We start from the raw sequence: 23235 nt of genomic DNA on the forward strand, positions 1-23235 counted from the left end.
AAAAAAGAAAGAAAGAAAAAAAGAAAGAAAGAAAGAAAGAAAAAGAAAGAAAGAAAGTCAGACAAGGCCCTTCTCGGTTTAGTGCTCCAGAATTCTGTGACCCCTCCTCCCTCTGCTCTCCTCCTGTAGTCCCAGGCTTCCATGACACTACATCTTTCTCTACTTTACGAACACACCATGGCTTCCTGTGCTTCTGGAACTTTGCATGTCCTTTTCCCCTTGCCTGAAATATCTTTTTTTTTTTAAAGACTTTATCCATCTCTTTGAGACAGAAAGAGAGCACGAGAGGGGGAAGAGGGAGAGGGAGAAACAGGCTCCCCGCTGAGTGGGGAGCCCGACGCAGGACTCGATCCCACAACCCACGAGATCATGACCTGAGCCAAAACCAAGAGTGGAATGCTCAACCACCTGAGCCACCCAGGTGCCCCAGGACCCCACTTTATCAAGTAAGAACATTTTTGACAGCTAATATCTACTATTACCATTACTTCACCAAAGAAGAGGTCGGTTTTAATGTAAAAAAAAGACAGAAATAATGGCAGACATTTAAACGAAATAAATTGGTCGTTATGAGAACTCCCTTCCTCATCCTTACTTTTTTGAGCTTGCCGGTAACTGGGGAGACCTGGTCGGCAGGCCAGTATTTGTGCCCCCAGCTCTGTGATTTAACCCTCATTAGGCTGGGGGTGAGCAGACCTTCACAGAAGGCCAATGAGGCCCATCACCAAGGAACCAGGCCCAGAAGGCTGAGTAAGAATCACAGAGAGGCGGCACCAGGCCCAGCACCCTCTCCACCCTGGCGGGTGTCATGGGCCACATCAGGCATTATTAGCCAGACCCACTCATGACAGAGGCAGCGGGACAGCTAATTACTCCTGTCATCTCACACTCAGCCCCACGAAGAACAGACTATAAATCACACCAAGACATCTTTCATTGGTGACTATGGATGAGAGCTGGAGACAGGCGCTCTCACTGCCCCCTGTCAGTTCCTTCACCCACAACAAGGATAGAAGCCAGGGCTGATGTGGGACATCAAAGGGTCTTCCAGAGAAGGTAAGGGAGAAAGACAGAGGAAAAACCTTGAGCGCATAAATACTCCCCAACGACAGTCAGCCAGGAGCTGCCACTCGTCTCACGCACACACATCTGTCACTTGACCAGAGCTGAGCTTTGAGCAGTCCTATTTGCTCACAACATTTTCACCCGGGAACAGTCATGCCCCAAGGCTGTTCTGGACATTCTAATGAAATGACATTGGTGTGAGAGAAAAGTCAGCTTGTTTAGGGAAATTATTGACAACATACAGAGAAATAAAGTTTTTCTCTGATGAGTAGGTTAGAACTACTTACAATTATAAGCACAGTGGTTTTTTGTATGCAAACAGATGCTCTTGAAAGGAGCTTGAGAGGTACTTAAAATTGATTTGCTTAAATAAATCAAGCATTCCCTCATAACCTTATTTCTACCACTGGGTAGTTCCTGCAGACCTCTTCCCCATAGATAATGCGCAGCCTGTGTCTAATTTTCGGCACCATAAATTACTGCGGTTTTACTGCGAAAAGGTTATAGCAAGATTTTCTAGAGAAAGATTATCCCCTAGGATCTTCTTCTTCCTGCTAGCTCATGAATGTGTAATAACATCAGAAAGCTTAAAGGAGCATTCCCCTTTCTTCCCCTTGTCCCCACTGAACGCTTACCCTTGCTCTCCTGTTAGGGCTGGATGCCGCCGGCCCTTTGTTCGAAGGATCTTCACCCAGGGACCGTCTTTCACCAGATGATGCCAATTTCGTGGATGCCATTCACACCTTCACCCGGGAGCACATGGGCCTGAGCGTGGGCATCAAACAGTCCATAGCACACTATGACTTCTACCCCAACGGGGGCTACTTCCAGCCTGGCTGCCACTTCCTAGAGCTCTACAAACATATTACCAAGCACGGCTTAAACGGTGAGAAGGAAGGTGTGGGGAAAAGCACTAGCCTGCACTGGCTCATACCCCCCATACTTGCACACAGCCCCCAGATCCAGGACTCTGGGAAGGGTTTGGGAACCCAGGGTATATGGTCACCAAGCCCACTCAGAGGGAGAGTGGGTAAGGGCTAGGGTCCCTCCAGCAGGCCCTTCTCTTAACTGACAATGAGCTGGGGGAGACACCAGGATTCCCCACTTCTTTGCCCCTCCCAGGGTACCCAACAAAGTCTCTCCAGGCATACTAGCAATTCTGAAAGTGGACTCCTGATGCCTGTGGTCATTCCTCCTTCTCCAGAAGTTTCCTCACCCAGGGGGCTTCCTCTATTCTGGACCACATGAGGATGCACTTAATAGATCCTTGATCTTTAGCATCTCGGTCTCTGGTCTGACTAGAGTGGGAGTAACTCTTCCACTCCTGGGAGCTGTAATCAGCTGATCCTGCAGGACCTTAGTGGGATTCTTCCGATTCAAAATTCAGTTCTAAACATGTCTTTGTCGCTTCCTTTATCTCAGGGCAGAAACTGGATTGTGGCATTATCTGGGTTGTGATCCCACTTCTCTCTCAAATCCTAGACTAAAATATTGACGTGCACGTTGACAACATGCGCAGGGTTAAAGAACAAGCCTGTCAGCAAAAAGCATACATTCCATAGATGTTCCAAATCTCTCATTATTATAAAACATCATCCTGATGAAAACATACCAACTCACGCTAAGCCAGTCGGAGCCCCTCTCCTCCCCCGCCCCACGTACCTCCCTTCTCACCTCCATCAGCCAAAACTGAGCTGAGAACCCAGTCTCCTGTGATTACATCACTACCTTCACCTCTCCAGTATCAGAACGACCTTCACGCTCAACATTATCTCATTTTGGCTGGACTCCCAGCCTTCCACCCGCCCACACCTGAGAGAACCTTCTGCGAACTTCCGCTCGTCACTCCTCACATGCCCCTCACACCGCTGCTCCACCAGTCATCCATGGGGGCCTGCTCCATTCCCGGCTGACAAACCAGCCCTCCTCCCAGATCCACTCCCTCCCAAAGCTCAACACAGGCCTGGTATTGAGTAACTAGTTGCCTGATAAATACATCTCTGTTAGTACGATTTGCTCTTTTGTGCGAACCTTCAAAGTGGTGGGACCATGTACACTTATTTTGCTCGCCCAATTTTGGTGTGGTTTTTCTCGGTTTTCTTCACCTTTAAGTTTAAAAGTGATCCCATTCTGGGGTGGTTCTATCAAAGCATCTGAACAGAAGGTAATTTGGTAACTGCTTTGCCGCCCCAACCGCTCCTGGCTAGGTGAGCTGGAACGCCTCTGAAGCTCAGTTTTCTCGTCTGGAACAGCTGCCTGAAGGGGCTGTGGTGAGATGCAGGAACTGGATGAGTGAAAGCACTCAGCATAGTACCTGCCTCATAGTAAGTGCTCAACAAATGCAGCACTAGACCAAGAGCCAGGTGTCCAGTCTTGGCATTTAGCCTTCAGACACTGGGAGAAATAGCTTTTGGCAAAGTTACCTGTGCTGTGACATTAGGTACTTTACATACCTTGTGGTGGTTCTTCAACATCCTTGAGAATCATTTATTAAAGATTAAATTAATTGATTAATTTTTAAATTAATGAATGAATGAATGGAGAGTTTTTTAAAAGGTCAAAAATTCATGGTAAATAAACTTCCTAACCTTGCTGTTTTGGCCCATGTAGACCTAGTCACTTGGCTGTACCCTTCTAGAAGCCAATCCCCTTGCTGGTTTTACAGACCAGTTACCCAGTGGGGGCAATGGCTGCTTTAGGACAGAGGGCAGACATTGTGGGAGAGGACTCAGCTTTCACCAGGCCAATAACCGAGCCCCAAGAGTACCTTGGCTCTCATTTGCCTAGCGTGGTTAAGAAAAGAGGCATCCCACACAAGCCTGCTCCAGCTGCCTCAACCCAAGACATGAGCACTTGCACATTTGTAGCCGTTTAAGACATACATATATTTTTTAAAGATTTTATTTATTTATTTGACAAAGAGAGTGAGACAGAGTGAGAGGGAACACAAGCAGGGGGGAGTGGGAGAGGGAGAAGCAGGCTTCCCGCCGAGCAGGGGAACCGATGCGGGGCTCGATCCCAGGACCCTGGGATCATGACCTGAGCTGAAGGCAGACGTCTAACGACTAGCCACCCGGGTGCCCCAAGACACAAATATTTTTTAAATAAATCACACTACCCTGTGTTCTTAAATAATTCAGTATTTTTCTTAGGGACTTAGGCTTCCAGTTAAAACACCAGGGCGCCCTCAGGAGCCCCAGGGTGCTGGGGTGATGCCTCTCCACCTCGTGCCTGAGAGGGGCCTGCTCCTGGAGTTCTCAGTCACGGATTCCGTCCCAGTGTCGCCAGTGGGCCAGCCTCAGCAACCCCACCCCTCCTTCCCAGCGTGCTGCGGATCTACGCTGGAAAGAGGACGATCCTTTGAGGAGAGGGTACTTTGGAAAACCGAGGGGGTGTTAACGTCCTTCTCACCCTGTGTTCCAGCCATCACGCAGACCATAAAATGCTCCCACGAGCGCTCGGTGCATCTCTTCATCGACTCCTTGCTGCACCCCAGCCAGCAGAGCATGGCCTACCAGTGCAGCGACATGGACAGCTTCAGCCAGGGCCTGTGCCTGAGCTGCCAGAGGGGCCGCTGCAGCTCACTGGGCTACCACGTCCGCCAGCAGCGGCAGGGCCAGAAGAACAAGCGGCTCTTCCTGGCCACACGCGCCCAGTCCCCCTTCAAAGGTGAGTGCGAGCGGCCCCCGGGGCAGCCGCTCGGCTGAAACCTCGCTCTGCTTTCAGTGTTCCTCAAACCACAGAGTCCAGACGGCGATGTCCACACAGCCTCTCTCTCTCTCTCTCTCTGTTCCCAAGAGTGTGTCCACCTGGCCGCCAAGCGCCAGGAGGAGAAACCTTGATGCTTTCTGGAACGATCGTTGGTTGAGCCTCTCCTCCTCCACTTTCACGGTCCCCTAGGATGTTAGATCCTGAAGGCCCTGAGCAGTTCCGGCGACCACCCAGGTCTCATTGTGCAGGGACCTGGAGGCGTATTCAAACCCCAACTGGAACCCAGTGCTTTCCAGCTCTGCTCACAGCTTCCATGAAAGAAGGAGGCTCTGCGCTATGTTTGTGGCTCCTCATTTCCTCTAAAGTTGGGATCCGCTGATCTTACAGGGTATCACTGTCTTGTTGAGACCCTCCAAAGATGAAGTTTGGCTTCCAACTTTCCTCATCAGACCTTTAACCCCAGGGCAAAAACCGAGCCCCGGTCCCTCCCTGGATTGAAGCAGAGGTCGGAGCTGCGCCTCTTAGAGGCTGAAGCCAGCAGAGAAAGGCTCCACCCGAGCCCAAGTCCTCCAGGAGTGAACAAGTTGACATCTACCACCATTACCATTTCTGTCTCATCCTTTCGACAGCTCCTGAGTGATTTAGCATCTTACTGTCTCACTGCACACGCTCACAGTGCCCGGAGGACTGGGCGCTGCGCTGTTTGATTATCACCGCCCAGAATATTTGTGGAGGCAGAAGGTGAACATGTCATCACCACCACTTTGCATTTGCACAGCCTTCTATACAAAACATCAGATGCAGTCATCACTTCTTTGTGGAACCCACAACAGCCAAGCAAGTTCGGCAGGGTGGGTAAGGATCTCATTTTCAAGAGGAGGGAAGCGCAGCTTGCAGGGAGTGACCTGCCCACGGCCACACAGCCTGGAAGGAGGCCAACGACCAGGTGCATCCGACTCCCGGTCTGTGTTCCTTTTCTCATCACACTCACAAGTTCAAGTTCCCAGGCAACTTATTTTTTAAGCATAGGATTCCTGTTTATCTGAACTTGTGCTCTCCAGCCAGATTTCCCTTCCGTGAAGCCCGGGAATGACAGAAATCCACTGCCGGCAGCTGATAGCTTCTGAGGGCATCACAGTGAAAGCGGATACTTCCTGCCTGAGGGGCCAGCCGGTCCCCTCTGCTGACTGCCCCTTCGGGGTGGAGGAGAAGGTACAATCCGAAATCAGGCGAGGGGATTTGGAAGGGCTCCTGCCTTGGGGAGCTCCCCCATGGCAGGCTGCCAATTAGACACTCATTTGTGTTAACCGGCTTCTCTTTTAAATGGCAAAGCTGCCTGGAGTGATTAAGCCCCTCCAATAAGCACATTTCACTGGATCTACCGTAAATCATGGGATGTTAGCATTTCTAGAGGCTGTTCTACCCTGCCATTTCACAGCCGCAGACACCCAGGCCCAGCTGGGGAAAATCATCGGCCCAGGGATACAGAGTGAATTCTTGGCAGAGTCAGCATTTAGACCCGGACCTCCAAACAACTAGTTGAGGGATTTTTATTTTTTTATTTTTTCCTCAGGAACTTGCCCCTTGTCTGTTTGTGGAGGTGAGGGAGGGAGGAGAGAAGAAGGGGAAGGTTTTGCTTTCTCCTTGAGATCAGCTGGGAAGAAAGGAAACTACTTTTCACCTTCCACAGCCTGAGGGTGTCCTGAAGTGAGGAGGTTGGTCCAGCTGGAGGACATCTACTGGGGGCTTGGAAATGGGGGTGGGCAGGCAAGCATGTAGAGAAGAAAGAGGGGAAAGGAAGACCAATAGGCACAACCAGGCTGAGTTCCTCCCTTTAGCCAAGGACCAGCACATGCTGCTGGTGTGAACTCACAGGGGTCCTTTTCCTATGAAGGAGGACCAGAGCACTGCATTCAGGCAGCACCACCCCACCCAAGCAGCTACCAAAACCAGTGTGTTCATCCATACATTTATTCTTCAAACGTAAATTGAGCCAGAGTAGTCAGAGTCCCTAACTCATGGGGTGCACTGGAGACCAGCCCCCTCCCATATGTACATGCTCAGTGCCATCCCAGGAAGACAGGCAGGGGGTCCCTTGGAGACAACACTCGGGTGTCTTTATTGCCAACGATTCATCTTGCTCCAGACTCTTCTGACAAGCGTGGAACCCCCGAAGCCGGTGAAAGCCTGAAACTGTCAGAACCCATCTCAGCCCCTAACAGAAGCTCCTTGCTGAGCTGTGGCCTACACTGTACCCTCCCCCTCTCTGGGTCTTCCAAATTCTCCCCCGTTCTGTTTCAGTCCTTCCAGTGAGGAAAATCCTAATCTGTTCACTGGTGGGAAGTAGCATCACTGGAGTCACGCCAAGCTGCCCTGGGTATGGGCGGAAATTATCCCCAAGTGAGACTCTGCCTGTTCTGGAGAGCTACTAATCTGGATAATGCTGCGTCAGCTGGTAGGGTAGCTGTGGCTAGTTAAATTAGTTAGAATTAAACGCAATCAAACATTTGATTCCCGGATCACTCTAGCCACCTTTCAAGTGCTCAGATACGTGGCTGCCATATTGGAGAGCCAGAAATGGATTGCTTCCATCATCACAGAAAGTTCTGTTGATGGTACTGGCACAAGGCCTTTAATCTAGGTCCCATAACTACACGTTTCCCCACCCATCGTGGTCATGATCATCTCTGACTGGGGCCCTCCAAGTCTATTTCTCTGGCATTTGGTAAATACTTGCAGATTCTTAAAAGAAGAGACTTGCCCGGCCCTGGTTACAGAGAACCCATAATTCATATTTTTCAAGAACATCTAATTGTATGATATATTTTAGTGCAGGATCTGGCTGGGCAAAATAAACATGGCCTCCAGATTGTAGCTTCACAAGGGGTGACTAACTTAGCCTTTTATTCCTCTGGTTCCTAAGATATTTCAACCATCAAAGGGTCTGTTTTCTATGACCAGAACCCGGTGCCCATGAGGAGAGTCCCACAAGGCAGTTATTACTCACTTCTATTTTCACTCTCCCAGTAAGAGCCCTCGCCAGCCTGGGAGCCTGTTTTGTAAAAGAGAAGAGAGAGAGCATATCCATCCTGAGGGAGTCCTGCTTAGCAAATGCCTTATCTAATTCATCCTCTAGCGGTGGGACAAGGCCACTGGGAGTGGAGGGAAGTGGCACTTAAGGGGGCCTCTTCTGTCCAGGCTCCACACTGGGTATGTTGTACAAACTAGCTCCTTTATCATATAATCTTCACAACAACCCAGACAGAGGGACAGAGACTGAGATGGGTGGGGGTAGGGACTGATGATGGTGGACTTTCCAATAAATAAATTGAGACTCATAGAGTTTACGACTTCCCCAAGTCACACAGTCTGTTAGTAGCAAATGTAGCATTTGACCCCAGGTTGCTCTGATTCATGGCCCTTGCTCTTCCACGCCACACAGTCTCCCGAGTGTAGCACCAATGCCGGGTCCTCCCCGCCTCTCTCCCTCTCCCCTCCCCTCTGCATTCTGGGCCTCATCCCATCTAGCTCAATTTGCTTGAGTACTCTTTCCTTCTGGTTGGTGAGACAACCAACTAAACTCTGACTTGGGGGAATCTGTTTGTCTTTTTGGCTTTTCTCTGCTACTTCTTTTGGAAGGTTTTTGCTAATTTCCAGGGAGAGATCCAGAAAAAGTGCTGGGTGTCATAGAGACAGTGCAGGCTTGAGATTGGGAATAGGGCATGTCCAGAATTTGGCTTTGCTGCCAACCTCCTATATGTGACCTTGACCTAGTGACAAAACCCATGCAGGTCTCAGTTTCTTCAGCCACAGAGTGATTGTGTGTGGATGAGCATGGGGGTGAACCACTAAAACTGGCCCCTGTGGGTGCAGCTCAGAACCGTGCCTGGTCAGTTCAGCACATAGGAAGGGAATAGGTGTCACTGGGTTAACACCTTCTAGAACCTGGGCACTTTTATATATGCCATCCCATCGCATCACATCCTCACACCCTGCTAGAGTGCTCTTGATGCCCATTTTACACATGAGGAAATTGAGCTTCAGAGAGGCTATGAGTGCTCACAACCACTCAGTGGTAGGTGGCAGAGAAAGGACTCCAGGCCCTCAGCTGAGGGCTCTTACTGCCTTCCCACATGAAGCACCTATGGGCACAAACAGCGGGCAGCAGGCACAGCACTCCTTACCACACACACACACACACACACACACACACACACACGCACTCCCCCAATCCCACCCCTAGCAGAAGAGGCAACTGCCCACAGAAGGGGCAAGCATCCAATCCCATGACATCAGGGTGTAGGGGAGGAAAATTTTTCCTCTACCCTTTTTATTCTTTGGCTGGCCTATTAATTAAGTTGACATAAAACAGATTAACAGGAGAAAATGTTAATTTCATGTGTACTAGAGCCTCACAGAGCCAGGAGAGGTTCAAAGAAGTCAGGCAGTTGATGCCTATCTGCCATCCCGAGCTAAAGAGAAGGGGGTGGGGCTGTGGGGCTTCAAAGAGAAGGAAGTTAATTCACAGGAAGATGGGAAGAGCAAATGTTTGGGAAACGAATGTTTGTCACACCATGCAGAGACAATGAGACACAGAGTGGAATCAACAAACAGGCCTGGAACCACCCCCACCCACCCACCCCCGCTTACCACCCCTCATCACCCAGACTGTGGCTCTCTGTGGTGGGTGCTCTCTTCCTGGACTAGGCCCCCCAAATAAATTCTTGGAGGCAGATAAGCAGGAGGCAAAAAGCTCTTCCTGAGTGTTTTGGGCCTTGATTGTCTTCCACTTAAAATACCCCACATGCTAAAGTGGCACATTTGGGAGAGGCTCGTTCTGAAGCACTATAGGGGTGTCACAGGGTGCTGTGAAGCCCAAATGTGGCCATCAACACGAGCCCAGAGCTGCACAATGCACCTGCTTCCAAAACCACCTGCAGCCACCCTACCTTCCTCCAGCCTGCCCTGAGTGCTGGCCCCCTCGTGGGGTAACCCCTGCACGGTGCCATCCCCAGGCCTCTCAGTGCCAGGATCTGCAGGCTCCCTCTCAAATTAGAGGCATCTCATGTCTAGGAATAAGCCCTTGGTGCTGCAAGACACCACAAGAGACCTCATTCCTCCCACCTTCACGAAAGAAAACCGATACACTGAAAGAAAAAGGCCTCTTTGATGTTTGCAAAGAGAGTCATAATATCTCCCAGCGCCAATATCTAATGATCTGGAATCGTTTTTTTCCATGAAACAAAAAGAAGAAAAAAGAGGAGGTGAAGAAGAAGAAAAAGAAGAAGAAACAAAACATTCTCTTTTCATGAATTCCACAAGCCAATGTCTACTGTGGCTGGCTTATAAAAAGAAACTTAAGTGGTACCAGTGGGGTTCACATGAGATCAGAATCCGGGGTTTTGAGGGTATTGAACCACAGGAGGACTCTCTATTTGAGGAGAATCTCCAGAGGCCTCACATCTCTGCTCTAGGTGGCGTTTGCCTGATCTCATTCAGGGTTAATGGACTGTTTCATGCTCTTTATCTTTAAGACCTAAAATAATTTCTCCTGCCTGAACCGAGGAATGCACTGGGCTGGCCCCTCTGCAGTCACAGGATCAAAAGCATTTTTCCTAAATCATTTTTTAAAATCCTTACTAAACATGTCATGAGGGAAAGTGAGCAAAATTTTTCCTTAATCTTTGTAACAGCATCATTGTCCTGGGGGGGGCGGGGTAGGGAGAGGGAATGATAGGCAAATTGTCTCTTTTTCTTTTAAAGAAAAACACAAAAATCCAAAATAAGAACATCTAATTAGTTCTCAGTATGAAAGGCTCTTTTATATTTATAAAAATTATGTCATTTCAAGATTTCTCCCCAAAAAAGTGACTTTCCTAGTGCAGGTAATTTGGGACTGCCTGTGCCATCAATCTGCTTAGTTCTATATCCGGGCTTTTGCAGACACAAGGGTGCCCTCATCCCCCAACTCCTGTGCCCTACCCCCCCACAGCCCACACATCTTTCAGGAGCGCTTGGGAGGCTGGCAGACTCGGGCTTCTCGACACTCCTGCACCTTTGGGGTTCCGACTTCCTGCACAGGCCCCACGCCGGGGAGACACTGCAGGAGGCCAGGTCATTCTCATTCAAAGGATGGGAAACCAAAGGGGTCCTGGCAAGCTGACCCTTGGATTTTACACCTTCCCCCAGAATGGTGCAACCATGGCATCTCGGACGTGGGAATCCATCTCCTACTCATGATTTAAGAACAAAGGAAGGAAAAAACCCCTCCAGCGCAGGGACATGACACATTTATCCCCACTCGGGAGCTAGGCATTCAGGGGACAGGCAGGAAGAATCTGCAGCAGCAATAGCCCAGGATGGATGTCAGTGGGTGAGACCCGGGAGGCACTTTGTCCTGGTGGCTTCGTTCCAGGAAGGTTTTGATGGCAGCCTTTCCTCAGGGGCCGAGTGTTTGCCATTTCTTTCAAAGGGCAGATGCAGCTTGCAGAACCAGAACCCCAGGAGACAGCGGGAAGGGGATTTTAGAATCAGACAGACACCAGACACCTGGGTTCAAATTTGGCTCCACTTGTAACTCTCTGTGACCTTGGACACACGTCCAAATCTCTGCTTCCTTGTCTGACATCCACCAGAGTAATTGACACCTTAGGTCTCAGGAGAAAACAGGACTCCGCTGGCCGAGGTCAGCTCAAAGGAGTGGGCAGGACTCCTTCCAGAGGGTGGGGAGTAGTAAGGAAACCAACAGGGCCTTCCCCTTATTTAGTCTTGTTGTGAGGACCATAGGCAAAACTCTTAGTATATAGCCTGATGCATACATAGTAGGCTCTCCACAAATGGAGATTCCCATTCACAGTTAGGGTCTTTAATGCAGCACGTGTCCTGCCTTATCTTCACACAAAAGAGCCCCTGAAGACCCCTTAGGTGCCCGGTGCATGCTGGGACTTGTGCCGATAGGAGCATTGATATGACACTGAGACTGCCCTCGGGGAGAGAAGACATGGACGTTGATGCCCACGAGATAAGAAGACAGAAGTGACTCTGCTTCCCAAGCGCAAGCTCCCCCGAGGCCGGGACCGCAGCTTTTGGTCCTCTTGTCTTCTGTTCTAACACTTTTAAAAGCATTTTCTTTTTCCAATAAGAGTCTAATTAGAATACAGGCATATTGTAGAAAACCGAGAACTTGCAGGAAAGCGTAAAGAAACAAAAATGACCCCTCTCTCCTCTCCGAAGATAAGCATGGTCACGTTTTTATGCCTCTTCCTCTTGTGCATCCTGTTTTATAAAGTTGGTCTCATGTTGGACATGAAATTTTGCGTCCTGGTTGTTGTTTGGGCGTCCCCCCCCCTCACTTCTTTCATAAGGATTGAAATTGCTCCAAAAATATCTTTTAATGACTTCATAAGAGCAAATCACATGGTTGGGAATATGAACTCGGAATCAGCAGACTCAAGTCTAATTGCAGCTTCCCCCGTTCTTAGCTGCATGACAGTGGACAAGTTACTTAACTTTCCCCGAGCATCAGCTCCTGCATTTGTAAAATGATGGGGAGGGAGGATAAAGTGGGCATCTTACACAGTTGTTGTAAAGAGAAATGAGATAATTACATGATGCGATTGGCTAAGTGTCTGGGACACGATAAAAAGTAAATGGTAGTTCTATGAGCACTACCTGACTGGTCAGTCTGTAGTCCTTCTTCCATCGAATATCTCAGGTGTTGCCGACTTATTTTTAGTTAAACAGTTCTGTTATGACACTCTTGAACTTAAATCTCTCTCCATACTTCAACTTTTTCCTTAGGGTATATAAAGCTATGGTCCCAGGTACAAACACATAAAAATTCAAGCTCTGGAGCCAGGTGGCCTGGGCTTACATCCCCGCTCTGCTACTTAGGAGCTGTGTGACACTGGGGAAGTCACTTAACTCCTCTGTGCTTCAGTTTCCTCCTCTCTAAAAGGAGGTGATGATAGTATCACCTGTTGTGAGGATTAAGTGGGATAATAGACGCAAAGTGCCCGGCACAGGCAAATGAAATAAATATTAGCCAGTGTTGCTTTCTTGCATCCCGCCCATTACCCTCTTCAACTCCTCTATCCCCCATAGCTTTTAGCACCGGGTTGAGCACCAGTAGACTTCCAATTTATGTGTATTAAACTGGATTAAAATTGGTGACTAAGGGTGTTCCTTGAGTGCTCTGCAAGATGCTGCCTCCTCATTAGGAGGTTACCCCAAGCCCAGTCCTCCTGCCCTGTCCTGTCCACACCCGACACCCACCCCACACACCTATGGCCTGTGTCTTTGGAAGGACCTTTCCTTTTGCCTCTGTTCAACTTATAACACAGTCTGCCCGTGACAGGGTTCTCTTGATAGACCCCAAATAGTATATGGCTTCTCAGAGGCCTCTGGGATGTTAGGCCAGAGTGCCTGTCTCCATCACTGCCAGCCAGGGTTGAGGGACCCTTTCTGGAACCTGGGCCCACAGCCCTTCTCTTATTTCTCGCCTGCAGCCTCACAGTCCTGAGAGTCTCAAACTACTTTTTCCATGAATAAGGATCTGAGCACCTGTTACGGATAGGGCACAGTGTTCGGTGCCAGATGATGCCCAAGCTAGCTCCTACCTAAAGCAGAAAACTCATGGCCTATAAAAGTCCACTGTTCATGTTTGGCTCTTGTCGTGAACATAAATATACAAAAAGAAACTTTGGTGCTTCAGAGTAAGCCCAAGAGATAACCCTGGGCTCATAAGCAAGTCCACCACAAAACCCAAATGAGAAGGTGGTTTATGCCAAAGGGGAGGGTTGTGCAAACAACACAGAATCCCAGGAAAACAGGCAGCCTGGGACACTGCAGCTGGGGTGTTGGCAGCACGCCATCCGAAGCAGCTGTTGCTGGGTTTGTGTGTAGCTACCAACCTCCCGTGGCCATGCGGCATTTGGTAGGTAGGAGACTGACTCATGAAGATGACAAATTTCCACGTGTGGGGTATATGGGATGGATGAACAAGTGGCTAGTGCCATGATCTATGCTTTCTGGTGGGAATTTGCCTGCAACACAGCTTGAAACTCGGGTCTTGGATTCTCAGAGGTGGCTTCCATCTTGCTAAATTGTAATACACATCATGTTACTCCCAAGCCAACTGTCGGTTCATTCATCCCACCAAGTTTGCTAGACACCTACATCGTGGAAGTCACTATATCAGGATTAGTGAATTAATCATTACCTAGAATAGGAAAAGCAAATACACAGCAAGCACCCCGTAAATCCCTCTCCTCTGCCCAAGGCAGACACCAGTCTTCCCAAGAGCCTGGGTGTAACCTCAGTACCCGTCTCCACATAGGGCTCTGGGAAACCTGATCAGTCAAGCGGAATTGGCATGCTATATGAAACCTGTTGGCCATCTTGGAGCTAAAACAGTACAGGCACGTAGAGAATGTGAAGACAGCAAGAGACAGAAGTCCAAGCAGTCCATTCATTTTGGAATTAAGTGGGATAATTTCAAGAACAGCCCCATAGGCGGCTGGTATGACAACACAGGGTAAGTCAAGGCCATCTTAGGAGCCTTAGCAATAGGTCCAGGCTAAAACACAGACTCTACTATGTGACTTTGAACAAGTCCCTTCCCTTCTTGGGCCCCGGTTTTCTTATTTATAAAATGGGGATGATGACAATGGTACCTCATAAGGTTCTTACGATGAGTGAATGAGATGAGGTAGTGTAAAGTGTTTAACAATACCTGTGTGATAGTAAGCAATTTGCTTTTATTAACTAAATATTTAGGTAAGGGCACCTGGGTGGCTCAGGTGGTTGAGCGACTACCTTCGGCTCGGGTCACGATCCTGGAGTCCCGGGATCGAGTCCCACATCGGGCTCCCTGCTCCGCGGGGAGTCTGCTTCTCCCTCGGACCCTCTTCCCTCTCGTGCTCTCTGTCTCTCATTCTCTCTCTCCCAAATAAATAAATAAAATCTTTAAAATAAATAAATAAATGAATATTTAGGTAAAGAAGAGTAAAATAAGTTACCCTCTCCTACACAACCCAGTAGGACATTCTGAACATTTGATAAAATGGAAACATTTTATGCCCAAGTGCTAGAACTAGAGTTGTCGTATCTCCATCAAAAAATGTGCTTGATGAACCCCACAGAGCTAGTGCCTAGGAACCGCCCAGAATATAGAGATGTGGTCACTAGGGCATATGCTTCTTAACTAGAGCTCTGTTCATCCCAAAACGGACTTCATCAAACAGAGGCAAACGTTGAAAAGGGCAATGTGTTCTCTTGCCTTTGTCAGGTGCCTCAAAACGATAATATCCTTCAGTTTATGAAAGGGGACTTTTGCCAAATACATGGAATAGTCCAACAAGATAGCACCCAGAAATGGGTGAGAATGCTAGGTATACCATATTCCTGTTCTGCCTTCTTCTACTAGATAATATTTATTATTATACTACAAATACACCGTATGTCCTCTGTAAACATTTTGTAAAGACAGAAAAGGAAAAAGAAAAAAATGTAAAGCCTTCATAATCTCTCCACCCAGGAAAAAAAAGAGTTGGTATCTATCTATCCAGACTTCACCCTCTGCATTTTTAAATTTTAAAAATATGAGATTTTTAATTTAAAAAAAAATCCTATTTAAATTCTCTTTCTCTCTCCCTCTCCCCCACCTTCTCTCTTCAGTGTATCATTACCAGTTCAAGATCCAGTTCATCAACCAACTTGAGAAACCAGTAGAACCAACTTTTACTATGACACTCCTCGGAACAAAAGAGGAAAACCAGATAATTACCATCACTCTGTGAGTACAAGTTGCAGCCCCGTCTATGGTGATGGCATGCTACTTTTTCTCACAGGGTCTAGAAGGTCCCCGTAATTTTCAAGGGCCAGGCCAGACACAGCTTACTCTTCTCAGCCCATACAACTGCCCCAAATGCCTGTCAGACGGGGTGTCCACCCCAAGCCCAGAGCCTTGTCATCCCTCAGCCTCAGCCGGGTCCCACAGATTGCTTTATGGTAAAATGACCTGTGTTTACGATGGGTTCATTGTGAGGTGAGCTGAGCAGAGACGGAAGCCAGAGGTGGCAAAGTCCGTCGTCCACACTGCAGGAAGAGCCAGGCAGGAGGAGCAGGGAGGGCTGGAGCAGCTGTCCGCAGGACAGCCCTGAGCTCCTTTCCAGTGAGTTCTCAAAGCCATAATCCAGAAACAAAACTGCTTTCAACTTGGCACCAATTTCCCACCCCAGTCAGCCTACACTGCCAGCCCTGCCCATCTGTCCTTTGCCCTGTTACACACCTGCTCACAAAGTGAACAGTAACCTCATGCCTCCCTCGGAGGTTCCCCAGCCTCACTGACCACATCTCGACCCTCAGTATGGCCTCTTCCTTGGAAGTGCCAGTAGGCCTCTGCCCACTCCAGGGATAGTCCGCAGCTTCCAGAAGATCTCCCCCAGCTTTGGATCTCTGGTCATCACACTGATTCTGACATTCAGCAAGTATTAGTCAGTGCTCTGCCGCAGGGGTAGAGAGAACCCTAGCCCTAGGATGCTCACAGCCTAGCGGGGCGGATGGATTCCTAAGCAGTTCTTTACAACATTCTGCAGGAGGAGCTATGACAAGCCGTGCAAAGGAACCCTCCATCCACCTGTCTCTCCCTAAATCCAGTGGTACCTTTGCACTGTCCCAGATCTCTCCTGGGGAATAGTTCCAAGGTGGAAAGGGCATCTAGCTGCTCAGTCAGTGTTGGGACATGTTAATGTCTTGGAGACCAGTGAGTAAATCTGCTAATGATACCTAAGGATCTGCATTTAAATCTTGCTCCAAATTGGTACATCCCTTTAACATGTGGTTTTCTACTACTGTTAAACTTTGTTGTTTCTATTTATATGGGGAGGAAAAAAAGCATGAGTGGGGAGATAAGAGCAGTGGGTGGCTCTACTGTGTTAATCAAACCTCCAGGGAGCTGAGCTGCCCAGAGATCATTGCCAAAGGCCCACTGTCTTCTCAGGGGCAGTTTTCCTGATTTGTTAACTTAGAAGCTAGGAAGCCTGAGCTTAACAGAGTTATCAGATTCATTATGGCAGAACTCTCAGAGCCTCTTAAATATGCTAACCCAGAAGATACATGGCTTTCCCAGTATTAATGGTCTGGCCCACCCACTGCTGTTTCTACTAATAGTCTGTCCCACACCAGTTTAGAAAATGCAGCAGAAAAGACCTTCCCGAGTCACTCAGGCAAACCCAACACAGCCTGAATGTGCCCAACATGACTTTGCTGTTACAAATAAACTAGGTCTGATTTCCTTTGTATCTTCAAGGGATGAAGAAATTACTAGTAATAAAACTTATTCCTTTCTTATCACGTTGGATTTGGATATTGGTGAGCTGATCATGATCAAGTTCAAGTGGGAAAATGGCGCCGTATGGACCAATGTCTGGAACACAGTCCAAACCATCATCCCATGGAGCAGAGGGCCCCTCTACTCAGGCCTTGTTGTCAAGACCATCAGAGTCAAAGCGGGAGAAACCCAGCAACGGTGAGTATTGACTCAACCTCCCTTGACATCTATCAGGCATCTCTATGTGCCAGACCTCCACAATTAACACTTGCATTTATATCATAAAGTGGACACTATCATGTCCTAATGATGGCATATAGATGCTCGGAAAGGTGAAATGACCATCCTGAATTCACACAGCCATAGATGGAAGGACTGGGATTTGCACCCAGGTCCTCTGACTCCCGGTCTAGACTCTTCCGGCTGCCTGTGGTTCAGAGCTACTTGCCTCGGAGTTTGAGATTCGCCTCACTGGCCCAGTGCCCTTCAAACTTCAGTGTGCAGGTGAATAACCAGGAGATGTTTATGGGTGCTGCAGTCCAAGGACCGCACTTTGAGTGGCAAGGACCAAGATGTGCCATTTCCTTCTTACTGCTCACCCAGAGAAATGCTTTCAACAGATCACAGTCTCGACATCCCATTTGTGAGGGTGCCTCTCAAATCTCAGCATGCCAAAGAGCCACTAGGGAGCTTACTAAATATGCAGGATTCCCAAAGCCACCTGCAGAGCATCTGATGCGCAGTGGTTCGTGAAGGGACACAGGGCACACAGTTGCTAATAAAAGCCCTAAGAAATTCTGATGGGAACCAATGGAGCAGGCTTAGGACGCCCTGCTCTGTGTGATTTAACGTCTCCCTTGGCCCCAGTGTCCCCGGGGACAATAAGGGATTGGGGTCAGAGTAAGACACAAAAGAAAGAAAGGGTGGTCCAGCTGCCCCTTCAGTCCTGTCAGCAAAGGGATGCCCAACATATTTTGCCATGGCAACTCTGCTTTTCTAGAGTTCTGCACTTCTCCATGAGAGGAGAATTCTGTCCTTCCCCAGACCCTTCCTCCTCCGCCTCCCCGTCGTGTTCAGGAAACTTGTCTCTCCTCTCCCACCGCCCTTTGTTGGGGAGCCCATTTCTGTCTCCGGCTTGTCATCAGTAGAGATGGAGAACAGCAGGCCTCTCACCTCTGAACTATGTTCCTCCCTCACCCCACGGGCTTCACGGCCAGGAGTGGGCCCGCGGCAGATTTATGCCCCCGACTCCCTTATACAACAGCGCTCTGAGATTTTATCTCCCCGGGATACAAAATCCCGGCAATTACTAGGAGCATACTCTGCAGCCTACCAACAGATTTCTCCACATGATCAATTTGAGAAAATTCAACTGCTTCTCTCCTCTTAGACCCTTGGCTATTCTTGCATGACTTTCTAGCCCTTTAGAAGAGCTCAGCTTCTGGGGTGCCTGGGTGGCTCAGTCGTTAAGCGTCTGCCTTTGGCTCAGGTCATGGTCCCACGGTCCTGGGATCAAGCCCCGCATCGGGCTCCCTGCTCCGTGGGAAGCCTGCTTCTCCCTCTCCCACTCCCCATGCTGTGTTCCTTCTCTGGCTGTCTCTCTCTCTTTCTGTCAAATAAATAAAATCTTTAAAAAAAAAAAAAAATAGGAGAGTTCAGCTTCTGACAGCCACCCCTCCCCGCACTCCCTCAGCTCGAGGGTCATTCCTCAGGCCTAGGGGCTGTTCACCATGACAATTCTCTGTGACTTGACTGGAAAGGTTGTATAAAACACACCACAGCCTCTCACTGGTGCTTACCCACATGGTTTTGAAGGAGTAAAGAGCAGAGGGAAGGGAATGGTGCTTCCAGAGCTCCCACTGTGCCGAAGGCACAGAACCAAGTCTAGAGGGTTGGTCTCATGGAACCTTCCCAGTGATGCTCGGAAGTGGGTAGTGTTGGCTGTGCAGCTGAGGAAGCTGGGGCTCATAGAACCACAGCCTGGGGGCACTGCTGATAATTGGCCGAGTCCAGATCTAACTCAGGGCTTGTCTGATGCCTTCCTTTCCTCTTTGCTGTCCATGCACTATTCCCAACAGTTCCTTCCTCCATTCACCTGGGCCCCATGGATCTGACTTTCCTTAGGCTAAACCAGCAGTGGTGAAGTGCTGGGTATTCATATATCTGCACATCGGACCCTTCCTCCGAGCTGCAGGAGGTACATGCTGAAAAAGGAGGAGGGGTGGTGAGACCTATAGCTTTTTAAGTTGCAAGTATTCAGTGGCTCCTATGTGTCTTCCCAGCACGAGCTACCACTGGGGGATACCAAAAAAAAAAAAAAAAAAAAAAATCTGAGTGTGGCTCTTGGCAGAAAGAAATTCCAGGACCTAATAATTAGGAAAAACAAGATGCATTAATTTTACTAATAACATACTCCCTCCCGGTGCTTCTCAAACCTTCATGTGCCCAGGAAGCATCCGGGAATTGTGTTAAAATGCAATTAAAATGTAGGTGGGGTGGGGTCTGACATCCTGTGTCTCTAACAAGCTCCCGGGTGCAGCTGCTGCTGGCTCACAGACCACACTTTGCATAAGGGAAGGTCTAGCATTGCATGGTCTAGAAAGCCTAGAAGGGAGACAGCAGTTCAGTGGTGCTGCACTGCAACAGGCTGTGGGGAGGCCAGGAGGCATTCCCAGGGAGAGAGGCAGCGAGCAAAGCAATATGGCAGCCAGAATCCGATGGCCTGCGTCTGCCAGCCCTAAGCTCAAATTCCACTTGCCGCTCACCACCTGTGGAGCCTCAGACACTAACTGCACCTCGCAGAGACTCGGTTCTTTAGCAATAAATGGAATTTATAATATGTTTCTCATGAGACCAATAACAAACTACCAATTTCTGAGTCCCTCTACAAACCGTAATCCCAGGGCCAGGATGCAAATATGCAACCTCACAGTCTTAAACTCTCTGCTGACTACAGGGCACAAAAATGGTCAAGTAACTCACTCTGTGCCTCCACGGGAGGAATTCAATGAGAGATGATTTTTTTCATTCAGAGGCACAAAGTCAGAGATGAGAGGACCTACTGTGGTGGTGGAAGAGACAGGGCAGAAAACATTGGTTCTACAGCGGGACATCAAAAACGATCAGCTACACATAATGAGAAAATGTTCAATTTCCACAGTAATCTTTTAAATGCAAGACAAAAATCAATGAGATTATCGCTGGTCACCCATTAGCTTGGCAGGAATTAAAAAACAGACAACATCCAGAGTTGGTAAAGGTGTGGAGAAGCAGGCATCCTCATACACTGTTTGTGGGAGTGCAAATTATGGAGCTTCTGCAGGAGAATTTCATTCAACAACTAACATTTAGTGAGCACCTACCTTACACCAGGCACTGTTGTAGGCACCAGGCAGGGAACAGAATAGACAAAGCCCTCGGTGTCATGGAGCCTACATTATCAAAATTTTAAATATACATAATACCCAGAATTTTAACTCTAGGTGTCCATCCTGGATAAATACTCAAAATATCCACAAGAGATACACATGTGCAAAAACGTTTGTTGCGGTCCTATCTGTAAATAGTAAACCATTGGGAAAACCTCAATGTCCCTCAGTAGGAAAATGGCTCTAATACACTGTGGTACATCCACACAATGGAATATAGTACAGGAGGTGAAAAAGAATGAGACAGATTCATATGTAGTGAGATGAACAGGTCTCCAAGTCCATTATTTGATGGTAATGAAAAAGGTCAGAAAAATACATACAGTATAACCCCACTTCTATTAAAAATTCTTTATGTTTGCATATGAACATTGATATATGTGTAAATGCGTAGAAGTAGGTCTGGAGATGGGGCACCTGGGTGGCTCAGTTGGTTGAACATCCGACTCTTGATTTCAGCTCAGGTCATGATCTCAGGTTGTGAGATCGAGCCCCGCGTGGGGGCTCTGTGCTCAGTGGGGCGTCTGCTTAAGACTCTTTCACTCCTTTCTCCCTCTGCCCCTCCACCCCTCAAATAAATAAATAAATCTTAAAAAAAAAAAAAAAGAAAAGAAGAAGAAAGAGATCTGGAGAGACATAAACCAAACCAGGAAAGCAGAGGGGAATGACCCTGGTGAAGGGTGATGGCAAAGAGGATCTTTAATATTTGACTTCGTTTAGTTCTTTACCATTTGAATTTTTCAAAATTACATTCACAAATTATTTGTAACACTTTTTTAAATTTTAGCTTTATTGAGATATAATTGACAATTAAAATTAAGATATTTAAAGTGTACATCATTGTGAATTGATATACATAAACATGTGACTGGATCCCCCCACCACCCTGTTAACTAACACACCCAGCACCTCACATATATATAATACAGTATTATCAACTATAGTCACCCTGTTTTACATTAGATCCTCAGACCTTATTCATCTTATAGCTAAAAAGTCGTATCCTTTTACCAACCTCTCCCTATCTTCCCCTTCCCCAGTCCCTGGGAACCACTTTTCTACCCTGTTTCTATGAATTCTACTTTTGGTGGGGAGGGGCAGATTCCACGTATAAGTGATATCCTGCAGTATTTGTCTTTCTCCATCTGGCTTATACACCATTTTAATTTGAAAAAGTCTGATTTAATGAAGACTTGACCCTAGATGCAATACAAAAAAGAAAAAGAAGAAGAAAGAAGAAGCCATAAACTAGAATTCTTTGTGACTACTGATAGTTTTTTTCCTAGTAAATGCAAGTTAGCAACACAAAACAGCGTCTTAGGCCAAGCTCACAAACGGTCAAAGCAGTCTAAGGCTTGGTCTCCAAGAGAGACCCAAACACAGAGTGATGTCCTCTCTAGCCGGACAGTGTCTGCACCAATAAGAGGAAGGGGCTGAGCTTACAGAGCTGAGCCCAGCAGAGGCTGGTGACCATGGCCTCATGCCCAGGGACCTTTAAGAGCAGCGCTGACAAACTGGAGCGAGTCCAAAGAAGGCAGGCTGAGGAGAGAAGCCTGCCTTGTGAGGAACAGTTGAAGGAACTGCAAATGTTTGCCCTGGAGTCTGGGCAATGCAGTGAAAGGAACAATAGTTACCCTCAAATCTTTGATGAGCTTGGTTGGGGAGAAAAAAGAACTGCCCTGAGGACTTTCTGTTCTTACTGAGCTGAAATCACCCCAGTGCAGAGCTCCAGGAACCAGCCTTACACTGATGCTTTCACTGACTTGGGTTTTATTTTTCTCTGAAGTTATGAAAAATCTTTGTGCACATAAGAATCCAATTTTTTTTAAAAAAATAGCATGCATTACATAAATTGAGTTTTTATTTACAAAGGATGAAACACTTCAATAAGCTCCATCTAAAAGTTAATGCTGTGTTTGTTCTGTTTTCTCTTCAGAATGACATTCTGCTCAGAAGACATGGATGGCCCACAGCCCCACCCAACCCAGGAGAAAACCTTTGTGAGATGTGACGTACACTCTAAAAAATTGAAGAGAAAGATCAGATGAGCTTCTACGAAGTCCCAGTGTGAAGAATAAATGATCTTATTCCTCATCTGGAATGGTTACTTTATTTGGAAACCCAAGTTATATAAACAATCTTGCATAAAGTTTAAACAAAGTTTAGGTTTAAAGGGGGAGTATGTTTCACTATTCTAAACTGAGCTTTTAGAAACTGTATTATGTAACTGTATTCAAATATTTGTGTAACTAAAAATTTCCCAATTGTACCTCTGATTAAATGGTAATATATGCAATATATAAATAAGAGCCATTTTAGATCCATTGTCCTAATTTACAAGGTCTTTTACAGTTAAGTCAAATTCCCCATATTTCCTTCCTAGTTTATTCTGATCCGTTTTCTGAACCATGCTGGAAAGGTACTTCTTTATGACAGAACTCATGCTTCAATAAAATGAAGTTCCCATTAATCACTAGTTGTATGTCCCCACATACACATACTTTAAGACAATTCAGCTCACTAAAAGAAGAAAAATTCTAATTAAGCCAATAGCTGCCATCATGAAGATTATACAATTATTTCACTGAATCAAACCAATAAAAGTAGAATTCTCCTAAAACTACTTAATGGCAACCTGAAAGCTGGACAGCTGGTCATTTTAACAATTAAATTACTATTGCACTAAATACAATTTTTCTC

At 47.4% G+C, this 23235-nt stretch overlaps 1 protein-coding gene across 3 annotated transcripts in view; it reads left to right on the forward strand.

Annotated features, from left to right (window-relative positions):
• LIPC (lipase C, hepatic type) overlaps positions 1 to 22609 on the forward strand; it is a 133052-nt gene extending 110443 nt beyond the window's left edge. For 2 of the 3 annotated variants that reach the window (XM_025884496.2, XM_073877080.1), the window contains exons 5-9: positions 1718 to 1951; positions 4489 to 4734; positions 15454 to 15571; positions 17087 to 17305; positions 22472 to 22609. In XM_025884496.2, coding sequence (XP_025740281.1) covers positions 1718 to 1951; positions 4489 to 4734; positions 15454 to 15571; positions 17087 to 17305; positions 22472 to 22583 — 929 coding nt within the window. In that variant the 3' untranslated portion in view covers positions 22584 to 22609. The remainder of the gene's footprint in view (positions 1 to 1717; positions 1952 to 4488; positions 4735 to 15453; positions 15572 to 17086; positions 17306 to 22471) is intronic. The other variant, XM_073877081.1, reaches the window with a different exon arrangement.
• Positions 22610 to 23235: the final 626 nt, after the last annotated feature.

Source organism: Callorhinus ursinus, unplaced genomic scaffold (genome assembly GCF_003265705.2).
Source record: "Callorhinus ursinus isolate GAN/ISIS: 27379988/994484 unplaced genomic scaffold, GSC_fseal_2.0 scaffold25, whole genome shotgun sequence".
Lineage (NCBI taxonomy): Eukaryota > Metazoa > Chordata > Mammalia > Carnivora > Otariidae > Callorhinus > Callorhinus ursinus.